General features: G+C 49.9%; 1 protein-coding gene across 2 annotated transcripts in view; it reads left to right on the top strand.

Annotated features, from left to right (window-relative positions):
- TRPV3 (transient receptor potential cation channel subfamily V member 3) overlaps positions 1–12,291 on the top strand; it is a 28,389-nt gene extending 16,098 nt beyond the window's left edge. The window contains exons 9-17 of one of the 2 annotated variants that reach the window (XM_012779322.3): positions 803–961; positions 1,607–1,708; positions 2,733–2,806; positions 5,210–5,375; positions 7,424–7,490; positions 8,828–9,102; positions 10,075–10,187; positions 11,728–11,807; positions 12,050–12,291. In XM_012779322.3, the coding sequence (XP_012634776.2) occupies positions 803–961; positions 1,607–1,708; positions 2,733–2,806; positions 5,210–5,375; positions 7,424–7,490; positions 8,828–9,102; positions 10,075–10,187; positions 11,728–11,807; positions 12,050–12,144 (1,131 nt within the window). In that variant the 3' untranslated portion in view covers positions 12,145–12,291. Of the gene's footprint in view, positions 1–802; positions 962–1,606; positions 1,709–2,732; positions 2,807–5,209; positions 5,376–7,423; positions 7,491–8,827; positions 9,103–10,074; positions 10,188–11,727; positions 11,808–12,046 lie in introns of both variants that reach the window. The other variant, XM_075993937.1, reaches the window with a different exon arrangement.
- Positions 12,292–12,693: the final 402 nt, after the last annotated feature.

The raw sequence follows: 12,693 nt of genomic DNA, 5'->3' as shown, positions 1-12,693 counted from the left end.
TGTGCCCAGCTGTTCCCGGTCAACTTCAGATTATAGACCCCACTGGGGGGGGTCTCCCACCCCAGAAGCCTGGGCAGTTTGGGTGTGGGTGTGGGTAAGGACATGGTTGGTATTGAACTTCCCTCATCTTGTCTCTCTCCCACTTCCCCCGCGGGTGTATATATCCAGGCTTGGGACCGTCTCTTCCCTCAATCCTGGTCCCAAATGAGGGTGAGGGTGTGCACAGCTGGAGCAATCAGGGGACTTCCTGGAGGGGAGTCGAAGGGGAAGTCGGTGTAGCTGGAGGAGAGGATGAGGGCCGGCCGCAAGAGGTGTTCAGCTCTGGGGCGGAAGTGAGGCTGCAGGCAGGCAGGGTCTTCCTCCTTCATATTTTAGCAAGAATCAGCTTCCCAGAGCCTGCCTTGTCTGGGGTCTCCCGGACCCTCAGAGCAGCCTGGTTGGCGGGGCAGGGACTGGCAGCAATTTTACAGATGAGGAGACTGAGGCCAGAGAGGGTTGGGGCTGTCCTATGGCCACATAGTGAAGGGGGGCAAATTGGGCTGCAACCCCTGTCACCTCTGCTGGCCCCTTCTAGCCTCACTCTAAGCTGTGCCTCAGACCCTACTGCTGGCAGCCCAGCTCCTGTGGCACTCGACTGCTGTCCTCAGGCACCGGGGAGGAGCCTCGGGAGCTGGAAATTACCCTCCCGCATTTCCAGCCAAACCAGTCCAGGGGCTGCGCTGACTCAGCTCGCCGGGCCCTTTGAAAATGGTCCCTCCCACTCGCCCTCGTCTCCATGGTGACTGGTGTGTGCTTCCCCCAGAACCGGCACGAGATGCTGACCCTGGAGCCCCTGCACACGCTGCTGCACATGAAGTGGAAGAAGTTTGCCAAGTACATGTTCTTCCTGTCCTTCTGCTTTTACTTCTTCTACAACATCACCCTGACTCTCATCTCGTACTACCGCCCCCGGGAGGAGGAGGTACGTGGGCCAAAGCTGGAGGGGCTTGGAGCCACCTCATGTGCAGATGGGGAAACTGAGGCCTAGAGAGGCCAAGAGATTTGATGGGGTCCCCTGATTGTCCTTTGCAGTTTCTAGGGAACTGAATGTGTCTTTGGCGGTCAGTTGGGCTAAGCCACAGGTGCTGAGCCCGAGGTGGACCCATGTTGGGGGAGGGAGTTAGAGAATTAGGAGCCCCAGGCCCTGCCAGGCTCTCTGTCTAAACCTAGAACTAGTTGGGTGTTTCTGCCACAGGAAGTGGGAGGAGGACAAGCTTTCCCACCATGCTGGGCCTCAGTTTCCCATCCATCACATGGGGCACAGAGTCTCGGTTTTATTTAACTGTGTTATGAGGCCCTGTTGGGTCTCTGGATATGGATGGGTTCTGGGAAGGACAAATGCGATGGGGTGTGAGGGGTTGTTAGCACAGATTGGACTGTACTCGCTGTGGAGTTCTGGGTTTCCACCGAGGGTGGGGAAGGCAGGTCAGGGAGCTGCCGTTCCTCTTCTTGCCTTGGACAGAGAGCAGGTCCCATGCTGGTGCACTTGACGGGTCATCATGCACACCTGGTGCCAGCCCCGCCCTCCTTACCCCTCTCCTGACCACCCCACTCCCTCCCTACCCAGGCCCTCCCACACCCCTTGGCCCTGACGCACAAGATGGGGTGGCTGCAGCTCTTGGGGAGGATGTTCGTGCTCATCTGGGCCATGTGCATCTCTGTGAAAGAGGTGAGTGAGCCCCTCAGCCCTCCCAGGCTGCCCTGCCAGGTGGGCAGGTGCAAAGGGCAGGTGTGAGCAGGCCTGGCGCCCATCCCTCCCTGTTCTGCCATCACTGCCGGGGACCCTTGGGGAGCCATTTTCTCTCTAAGCCTTAGGTTTCTAACATGGAAATGAATGAAGAAGGCAGGTCTAGTTTACCTGCTCCGTCTACCCTTCCATCCATCTGTCCAACTGTCCACCATTTATCTACCCTACCAGCCACTCAGGGCCCATCCTCCTCTCCCACCCCCATCCTCCCGTCCAGTCACCTGCCCTCTCTCATTGGTCTAGCCACTCATTCACATACCCACTCATCCATACCCACCATCCTTCCATCCTTTATCCAACCATCTCTCCATCCATCCATCCATCCACCCACCCACCCACCCACCCATCTGGTGAATCAACAGGTATATTCTGAACACCTTTCATGTGTGGGGACCTGGGGAAGGTGTTAGGGATGGAGGGAGTTTGCCATCTTGGAGCCCACAATCTAGTAGGGGATTGAACGTGGGCACAAACATCTAGACTTTAAGGTAGGCTTTGAAAATGGCCCTGAGTTGGGTTCAGACCAGTACTCTGAGGCAGAGAAATGACTTTTATCTGGGGACAGGGGGAGGCAGGGAAGGCTTGGAGGCAGAGATAGCACTGGTAGGGTAGGATTGGACATGAGGACATTGGGGACAAGGTCATTGCAGACAAGGCGTGGGGAAGAGCATGAGCAAAGGCTCCAAGGTTGGAAGGCTGGGCTGTCCGTGGGGAGTGGCAGGTAGCTGCAGTGAGTGTGCTGCTTTGCAGGTTCTAGGCTGAGGATGGCGTGGGGGCACCTACACCCCCAGGCACAGGTCTCCTTCCACATCCCTCACCTGGCTCTGGCTGGGCCTTCACACAGTCACCCCTCCCTGAGTCTCAGTCCTGGGGAAGCGCCCCCTTGTCAGGTTCTCCAGCGAGGGGCAGGCGGAAGGTGCAGTTTGTCTTTCCTTTCTGGCCTTAGGGAATTGCAATCTTCCTGCTGAGACCCTCGGATCTGCAGTCCATCCTCTCAGATGCCTGGTTCCACTTTGTCTTGTAAGTAGGTCACCCGCTATCCCTTTGGTCACCACCTCGCCGGCAGGGCTGAGTCCTATATGTGGCTGCGGTGTCCCTTTGGAAGAGCCACCCTACCATGTCACCCTGTCCCAGTCATTCTACATTAGTTACATGGCCAGGGATCTCTCTCTCCCTTCCAGTAAGGGGCAGACAGATGGCCAGGAGAGGGTCAGAAAACCTCAGGACAGTGCATACCATTTGGTGGCAGTGATGGCTGCCATCATTGGTCACAGAGGCCCAGGCGGCAGGCAGCACAGAGAAAGCATGAAAAGGCTTAGCCATCCTGTGTACTTTCTTACAAAGAATTGTCCTGGGCAGTCCATCCTAGTTGCACGGGGCCTAGAAGTTGCCATCTTGGACCTTGGCAGATCAGGACTGGAAGGGGCCTGAGAAATCACCGAGTCTCATCTGTAGACACCATGGAATCTCCCAGAGCAGGGAAGTGAGTCATTCACAGTCGTGCGGAGGAGCTTCGGCAGTGTCCAAGCTCCAGCCTGCCAGCAATCTTCACCCCAAGCCAGTGCAAGGTTGGTGACCACAGGGCCCCAGCCAGAAAGCCCAGCTCAGCACCCTCTCTGAATGAGGTCATATGCAGCTGACATCAAAGGCGTACGTGACCTCTGTCTCCAAATGAACAGAGGTTGATTTAGCGAGTTAGCATTGCTGTTATTGTTCCATTGCCGTGGGCATGGAACAGGATCTGCAGTTTGGGGGAAAGAATGCTGGGCTCCCCAGCTCTGCAGACTGCACTGAAGTCTCTGGGCTCCCCAGATTACTGGCAGGCTGGAGCTTTGACACTGCTGAGGCTCCTCCACACGACTGTGAATGACTCACTTCCCTGCTCTGAAGAATGCTGGGCTCCCCGGCTCTGCAGACCCCACTGAAGTCTCTCTTCTGAGCATTTGGGAAGCTGGAACTGTGGGACCTCGAACCTTGGCCTGATGTTCCTAAATACCTGGGTGTTTTATTAAGTGTGTACCTGCCTTCCAGAGGCATGAACTAAGTTCTCCATCCCTGTGAGCAGGCAGGGCACCCAGATACTGCAGGAAATGGATAGTTAGGTAGGTACAACACTGCCCCATGATGCAAGCCACATGCGGGCCTGTCATCTCCGAGGAAGTATTACGATTCCAGAGAAAACTGTTTGTACAGGCACTGGTCTTAGTGCAAACAAAAAGTACCTGGATACTGTCCTGCTCTTCCACTTCTCATTTGTTTTGTTAGTGTAGAGGAAGGTGCAGACATCCTTCCTCATTTCAACCCCAAATGCAGTCGATCCATCAGTCGGATGTTTGTTCTTAACTATGCCAGGAAAACAAACCTGCCTGTGTCTTAACATTGGTCAGATATTTTATGATCGTGGAAACTGCCTGGTGTTATAAATAAGCAAGAGAGAGGTTTTAAATCAGATGTCTGCATAACTCATGGTGTTTGCACTGTGCAGGAGTAGATTTCAATTTTGTATGTTTGGTATATATTGTACTTTAAAAATTTTAATTGTGGTAAAACACACATCACATGAAAGTTACCATCTTAACCATTTTTTTATTTTTAATTTTTTAAATTATTATTTAAATTTCTTTTCTTTATTATTTTCTTTTCTTCTTTTTTTCCAATAAAGTGCTAGTAACCAGAATCTAACCATCTTAACCATTTTTAAATGTACAGCTCAATACTGTTAAGTACATTTATGCTGTTGTGCACTCAATCTTTAGAACTTGTTTCGTCTTATAAAAGTGAAACTCTGTACTCATTAAACAACAGCTTCTGTTCTCTTTTCCCCTCCCTGGTAGCCACCATTTTTCTATCTCTATGGATTTGACTATTCTAGGTACCTTGTATAAATAGAATCATATGGTATTTGTCTTTTGGGGATTGGCTTTTATTTCACTTAGCATATATCACACGTTTTTTAAAAAAAGATAAAAAATAGTAGGTTTGGGGGAACTTCTGTTATAATTGGCTTATAAATACAGATGTTGGCAGCTTTTGTCATTTTGGTTAAAAATGCAATCTTTCCCTACATCCTGGGTCTAGCCTAGTGGTTCCCAAATCTATGTGGGAATCAGAAATCATGTGAGTGACTTAAAAAATGTATGGCCTCCTGGGCTGCACTCCAGAATCTTCTGGAGCCCTGTGGATCTGAATCTTTTTAAAGACAGTCTCTGTTAGCTGCAACCAGCCCACGACTGGCCCCGACTGGCACCTGGCGGTGTAGTCCATGAGGCTGGGTTTCAGCTGTGGTTGAGTGGATCCCAGGCAGCCTCAGCCCCCAGGGGGACCTTTCAGGGGGCTTGAGGGAGGTTTGTAGGATTTGAATATCTCTGCCCTGATGCTGAGGAGAAGTAAGTAAGGCCCTTGTCTCCTGTGTCTCCTGAACAGTTTTTTCCAGGCTGTGCTTGTGATACTGTCTGTCTTCTTGTACTTGTTTGCCTACAAAGAGTACCTTGCCTGCCTCGTGCTGGCCATGGCCCTGGGCTGGGCGAACATGCTGTACTACACGCGGGGGTTCCAGTCCATGGGCATGTACAGCGTCATGATCCAGAAGGTGCGTTGGGGGCTGACGGACTCTCGGAGGACGTCTGGCTTTCAGATGGGGAAACTGAGGTCTGGAGGGGGACAGGGGCTTACCAAGGGGCAGGCCCCTGCTCTTTCCCCCGAATGGTCTCCTTTGCTTTTGGTGGGGCTTTAAATGATCAGAGCTTTAAACCCCCAGGCTTGTGGGGCACTGGGAAGGGACTCATTTTGTGAAGGGTGCTCTCCCCCTTGGGCCATGGTGTGCTAGTAGATCTTTAACAACCACTCTCTAGGTGTGCGTGTGGGTGGAATATATGTATTTGTATGTATATGCACACACACATATATACATACCTTTACTATAAATTTTACTGCATAAAGGATGTATAGCACACAATTTACAAATAATAATAAAATACAATACACTTTATTGTATGTTCCATGTAGCCAGTTGAGTCTCAGATAATTTGTTGTTTCCTGTAGAACTCAGCAAATCCGTTGCCAATCTATGCTTGCAATTGACAAATGGGTGCTGTTCAAACACCAATGTTCATTGTTATAAGCAGTATGATTAAAATGAGACAATGATTTATGTTGGAACTTTGTTTGTCAGTGATGTGAGCAACTTCTTTGCTGAATTGGATAATAATTTGCAAGTACTAGAAGAATATGCCTGTGATATTTGTGTGCTGTTGACAATGCAAAGGCTACAGATAAGACACATTTTTAAGTTTAATATAGATTAACATTGTCTCCATCGCTATCTTAAATCTGGATCTAGACAGCAACAAAACAATGAGTCAATTGATCTCTGATTTGTAGAATTTACCAATCTTCATGGTGTAAATACAGAATCCTCCTTAGTCTCAGAGATATGTTCCAAGACCCCCACTGGAGGTCTGAAACTGTGGGTAGTACTGAACCCTATATAATACACTATGTTTTCTCCTATACACACATACCTACTTATAAAGTTTAATTGATAAATTAGGCATAGTAAGAGATTAACCAAAATGACTAATAATAAAATCGAACAATTATAACAGCATACTGTAATAAAAGTTATGTGAATGTGCTCTGTCTCTCAAAATATCACATTTCTAGACCGCCATTGACGTTGCATAAACTGAAACTGCAGCAAGTTTAACCACAGACAAGGGAGGACTACTGTACTTCTGCATGGCTGATTTCCAGCTACCAACATTATGTCACTGAACTTGGTGTTGGGAAGAATGCACAGTTATAATATAATCACACAGTATTTCCACTATATGGCTACCATAGATGTAAATAACCTCAAAAGCATAGATTATTGTAAAATGTAGTAAAATAACTAGGAAGGGATGAGTTTTGAATATTATCTTTGTTTTACATATAATTTGTTTAATACGTATATATGGTTTAACTTTTTTGCAATACAAATAATTTGTTTCCCCTCCAGCTTTATTGAGGTATAATTGACAAGTTAAACAGTCTAAATTTAAGGTATACAATGTGAGGATTTGATGTACATATATATTGTGAAATGATTTCCCATTTCAAGTTAGTTAACACATCCATGACCTCACATGGTTACTCTTTCTTTGTGTGTAGTGAGAGCATTTAAGGTCTATACTTTTAGCAAATTCCAAGTATACAATACAGTATATATTGTTCTCTATTGTCCTCATGTTGTACATTGGATCCCCAGAACTTACTCATCTTACAACTGAAAGTTTGATTTAGTTCTTGATAATGACTGTCTTTAACAGCCAGCTCACAAACTTCCTGAAAACTTAACAGTCAGCTCTGGAGCGAGCTGGTATGAGTAGACTCTAGCACACCCCTGTCCCCAGGAAGTGTGAGGGGTCCAGAAGGGAGACCCTGTGGAGAAAGGTTCAGGCTGGATCAGCAGGGGCAGAGAGACTGTGCTCTGGAAGGTGGAGGGAGGAGAGGGCCTGGGGCTGGAGGCTGGGTCCAGAGCCGAGCCTTGGAGCAGCCTGAGGAGCTGGCCAGGGAGAGGGTGGGAAGAATGGAGATTGGTGTGCGGTGAGCACATGCTCCAACTTTACACTTGAAATCACGTTTCTTTCTTTGCAGGTCATTTTGCATGATGTTCTGAAGTTCTTGTTTGTATATATCGTGTTCTTACTTGGATTTGGAGTAGGTAATTGACTTATAAATAATAGTAGCTCTTTGTAAAGCACTTTATAACTTTGTAAAGCAACTCTGTAAAGCACTTTATACAGATGTCACAATGACAAAGCACATGGCAGTATCAGCGACAATTGCATCAGCTACCAGTGGGGCGCTCGTCATGCTTAGCATTTTCCATGCCTTATTTTTTCACTTCTCCCAATAACTCGATCAAGTGGGAACCACCATCCCTGAGCACAAGGGAACTGAAGCTTCGAGACTCCAGGAAGCAAACCAGGCTGGTCTCTCTTATCCAGCCGCATTGTATGACATGCTGCCCAGTTTCCCATCCGTCAGTCATCTCATACAGCCCTCACAGCCTAAGATAGGCTCTGCAGGTGTTTTCAGTCCCATTTTACAGACGGGGAAACTAAAGTTCACAGAAATTTGATTGATGGTCTTTGCAAAAATAGGAGCCAAGTTATGCACTGAGGTTACTTCCTTTGGTTTTCACACCATGTTGCTCTCACGGTTTGCTTCAGATGTATCTGCGAGAGCCTCTGGTCTGTTGGGGCCCGGAAGGGGGACCCCCCCCTCTTAACATCTCTCTATTTAAAACAGAGAGGCTGGCACAACATGGCTTTATTTCTAACCTCTGCATAGAAAGATATAGGGTTTTCCCCCTGTAACATATTTTTTTTTCCTTCTTTTCAGTGATTATTGGCATTTGAAATTAGGCAGCTGAGTTCCCATCTGTCTGGTACCTTTTCTGGGTCAAAATTTGCTTATTTATTAGCTCCTTCACCTGCTTGTTTATTCATCCACCCATTTACTCACTCATTAAATTGCCCATCCATCCATCCCCACCCATCATCATCATCCATCCATCCATGCAGCAGTGAGCCACGACTTGTGGTGTGTTGGAAAAAAGAGAAGAGTGAGCCCTGGTCTTGCTCCTGGGGGACTCACAACAGAGCATTAAGAGGAGACTTGGGATCTTACAGCTATAGGGGCCTTTAGCGACCCAGGCTATAGCAAGTCAGGGGCTCAAAAACTAGTTGGGGAGCCAGGGACACACGCATAGATTGGAATTAGCAACTCTGCAAGGCTGCAAGTGATCAAGGGCCAATGCTGGGCAGAGGGAGAGAAGAGCACGAGCTTCGTTGGGTGGGAAGGGTATTCTGCAGGAGGTCAGGGCAGAGAAACCAGCCTGATGAGGCTGCCGATGGGATCTCCCTGGCCAGAGAGGAGGAGGCGGCAGCCCTGGGCAGGCAGGGTGGGCGCGTGCGCATGTGCAAACATACTGAGCTTACCGGGTAACCGCCCAGGCAGAGAGGCTGAATGGAGCACCCTGTTATGTCCTCCCAGCCCTGGCCTCGCTGATCGAGAAGTGTCCCAGCGACAAAAAGGACTGCAGCTCCTACGGCAGCTTCAGTGAGGCGGTGCTGGAACTCTTCAAGCTCACCATAGGCCTGGGCGACCTGAACATCCAGCAGAACTCCAAGTACCCCATCCTCTTTCTGTTCCTGCTCATCACCTATGTCATCCTCACCTTCGTCCTCCTGCTCAACATGCTCATTGCCCTCATGGGAGAGACGGTGGAGAACGTCTCCAAGGAGAGCGAGCGAATCTGGCGCCTACAGGTGAGCCCGGGGGGCAGGGACCCCCATGTGGGGGGGGCGGGGGCTCCGCGGGGACTCAGTGGAGCACACGGTCTGGGGCGGGGCCTAGGAATCTGCATAAGCTCCCGTGTGATGGGCCAGGTTTGAGGGAGCCTTTAGTCCAGGACCTTTGAGTACAGGGTCTAGGAAGTGTGGCTGAACAACAGCACATGCGAGAGAATCTCAGGCTTACGGGGGTGCTCTGCTCAGAGTCAATAGCGTGATATGTGTGCGTCAAAGTATGACCTTAGATTGCATTACGAGGAGCATATAGGGGTCTAGGACAACGGAGGTGACAGTTCTGTTCTACTCCCTCCTGGCCTTAAATACTCTTCACATGCCGAGGACACCAAGCCTCAGGATGGGTCCAGAGGTGGTGACCAGGTTTGGGAGAGGACTGGAGACTGTCTCACAAGAAATGGTTGTCGGGTCTAGGGTTGAAGAAGGTGAGAGTTCCTTCAGATATCTGCAGAGCTACCTGTGAAAGAGGCAGCAGTCCCCTTCTATGGCCCTAGAAGGCAGAACTGAGGGACATGGGGAACCACAGGGAGAAAAGCTTTGGTTTGGCGCACAGATGTTTCTAATTATTAAGGCCTTCTTAATCGGATCGCTGATACTGCTCGGGAGAGATTGGAGAAACGATGGCCAGGATTCCTTCCAAGCCTGGGCGGGGGGCGGTGGGACCACATGAGGTCAGACGTTCCCTCCACTGTGAGATTCCAACGTGCTAACGCGCTCAGTGAGGAAGCTCCTGGCCTTCAGAAATGCTATCTATGTCACGCTTAAACCAATTTGAACACCTTTACCAACCCTCCTGCTTTCTCGTCTCTGGATTCTGTGGGCTAGCTGGACCCCCGGCTAGCATCTGTGCGCTGAGCACCCAGAGGGGGTGGGGGGCTGTGCGTCTGGCTGTGCGCGTGCCCGCACACTCCTGAGGCTCCTTTGTGTCCCCAGAGAGCCAGGACAATCTTGGAGTTTGAGAAGATGTTGCCAGAGTGGCTGAGGAGCAGGTTCAGGATGGGGGAGCTATGCAGAGTCGCCGAGGGGGATTTCCGGCTGTGCTTGCGGTAAGGAAAGGGGAGGGCCCGGGTGGGGGTCTTTGGGGTGGGCGGAGAGGGACGAGCCAGTGACAAGGTGTTAGAGAAGCAGTATCGCCGCTGGCTCGCTGTCACCACGGCCAGCGTCCCCTCTGGAGGCCTGTCCAGCGTCTTGTTTAGAAAAGATTTACCAACCTGGCACTCCCTCTGTCCTGCTGCTGTCTGCCCTGTGTGGGTCCATGTGATACCAGGGGACGACAGGCACACTTTGTCACTGGCCACTTTTGACATACCTTACGCTTTCTGAGTTTTTAAAAGGTCCTCGTGCATCCCATGGCCACCTTTTCTGATAAGTCCACTTCTTCCTACCCGCCCCTACTCAACTGCCTGACCCTACACCAGGGGTCCTCCAACTTTTTAAACAGGGGGGCCAGTTCACTGTTCCTTAAAAACCGTTGGAGGGCTGGACTATAGTTTAAAAAAAACTATGAACAAATTCCTATGCACACTGCACACGTCTTATTTTGAAGTAAAAAAACAAACCGGCAAAAACACCTGCATGTGGCCCGCGGGCCGTAGTTTGAGGACGCCTGCTATAGACCAACGTTTTCCAGTATAACTGTACCTCAACCTACTTCTCTGACTGAAATTCCAACCCGCTGGAAACCAACATTTCTTTTCTTTTCTTTTTTTTTTTTTTTTTGAGACAGAGTCTCACTCTTGTTGCCTGGGCTAGAGTGCTGTGGGGTCAGCCTAGCTCACAGTAACCTCAAACTCCTGGGCTCAAGCGATCCTACTTGAGTAGGCATGCTCAGCTAATTTTTTTTCTATCTATACATATGTTTTTTTAGTTGTCCAGCTAATTTCTTTCTATTTTTAGTAGAGACAGGGTCTCGCTCTTGCTCAGGCTGGTCCCGAACTCCTGCCTCAAGCCTCCTGCAGTGCTAAGATTACAGGCATGAGCCACTGACCTGGCCTTGGAAATCAACATTTCTGACTGTCATTGTTACCCTAACAAACATTTCTGGTTTCGACACCCTCATTCTAGAGATGTTCTCTGAATGTGAATTTAAGTCTAACTGACCTCTCCTAAGTTATATTCCGACACCTTAGATGCTGCCCGCTCTTATTAGGGTGTGAACCCTAACTACCTTCCCCTAGTGTTTGCTTAACCCTTGCTAAACTTCCTCAGGTTTGACCCTCACACCTTCTCAGCCCACACCTTTCCTCTTTCCCTCCTTCCCTCCTTCCCCGTGGGCTCCTTCCGACCAGTCAGGCACAGCTGCTGCTGTCTGAAGATGTACCTTTACACCTGTTTGAGTGACTTCCAGGATGTCTGGGTTCCCTACCCTGGGAGGAGAATGGATCCCCTGAGGCCTAAGGGAATGGAGATTTGGACAGGATTCAAACCCCAACAGTGCTGGTGTGACCACTCGGGGCAGGGGCACTCCTGATCCCTGGGACAAAGGGGGGCTGTCTCAAGAGACCAGACATCCCGTACGTGGTACTGTCTGTCTGCATTTAGTGAGGTGCAATTGTGAAATAGTAAGAACGACGATCACACTTGCAGGATCAACGAGGTGAAGTGGACTGAATGGAAGACACACGTCTCCTTCCTTAATGAAGATCCCGGGCCTGTAAGACGGACAGGTACTGTTGCCATGGGTGGCATGGGGTCCGCTCCTGTCTGAGGCTGTGGACCTTGGGCGAATCAAGTCTGAGGGCCCTGACTTTCCCCATCCATGAAATGGGAGGGTTGAATGAAGTTGGCTCTGACATTTTATAACTCTAGTTAGAACAACTTTTAAAAAATTAGGTGGTACCCTAAAACATGGAAACGCAGAATGCAGAGTGATATATTTCTAAAATAGATTTTTTTTTTTCCCAAGCAGATTTCAACAAAATCCAAGATTCTTCCAGGAGCAACAGCAAAACCACTCTCAATGCATTTGAAGAAATGGATGAATTCCCGGAAACTTCAGTGTAGCAGCAGAAGCCAGGGCTGGCGTGAGCATGGGCTGTCTGGCGTTGCGGGCTGAGTCCTGGCCTCTGTGCTGAGGGGCTTTGTGGAGTGGCTCTGCCAGCCTCAAAGCAGAAAGCACCCTCATGCTGAGCTGAGGGTGTCTGAACTGAGAGGCAGCTGTCCGCTTGTCTGAGTGGCAGGCACTCTAGGATCTTGTTATTCGTCAAAGAGTTTGTGTAAACCCAAGGCCAGCAGTCTTGGAGCCTGGAAGTCTCCCAAGGTCCTGGGTGAAGTCTCTGGTTTTAGCAGCTGCCAGTCGGCTTGGCTGGGAGAGATGGGTGGTGGGGAAGAGGGGGCAGGGGCCTGAGGAGCAGGGGGAGTCTTTCCTCCTGCCAGCATCTCCCCGCCACCCCTGACCCCAGCCCGCACATTCCGCCATCTCTCTTACTGAGACTGGGTTGCCTGGGTTTGTGGGAGACTCTTGATCCCACCCGAGAATGAGCAGGGGACTGAGCTAAGCCTGACGTCCTGGGGGAGGAGGGGAGGGAGCCACGGAAATGCCCTTCTGGAACC

This window comes from Microcebus murinus, chromosome 18 (assembly GCF_040939455.1).
Source record: "Microcebus murinus isolate Inina chromosome 18, M.murinus_Inina_mat1.0, whole genome shotgun sequence".
Lineage (NCBI taxonomy): Eukaryota > Metazoa > Chordata > Mammalia > Primates > Cheirogaleidae > Microcebus > Microcebus murinus.
This window is presented reverse-complemented; position numbering and strand designations above follow the sequence as displayed.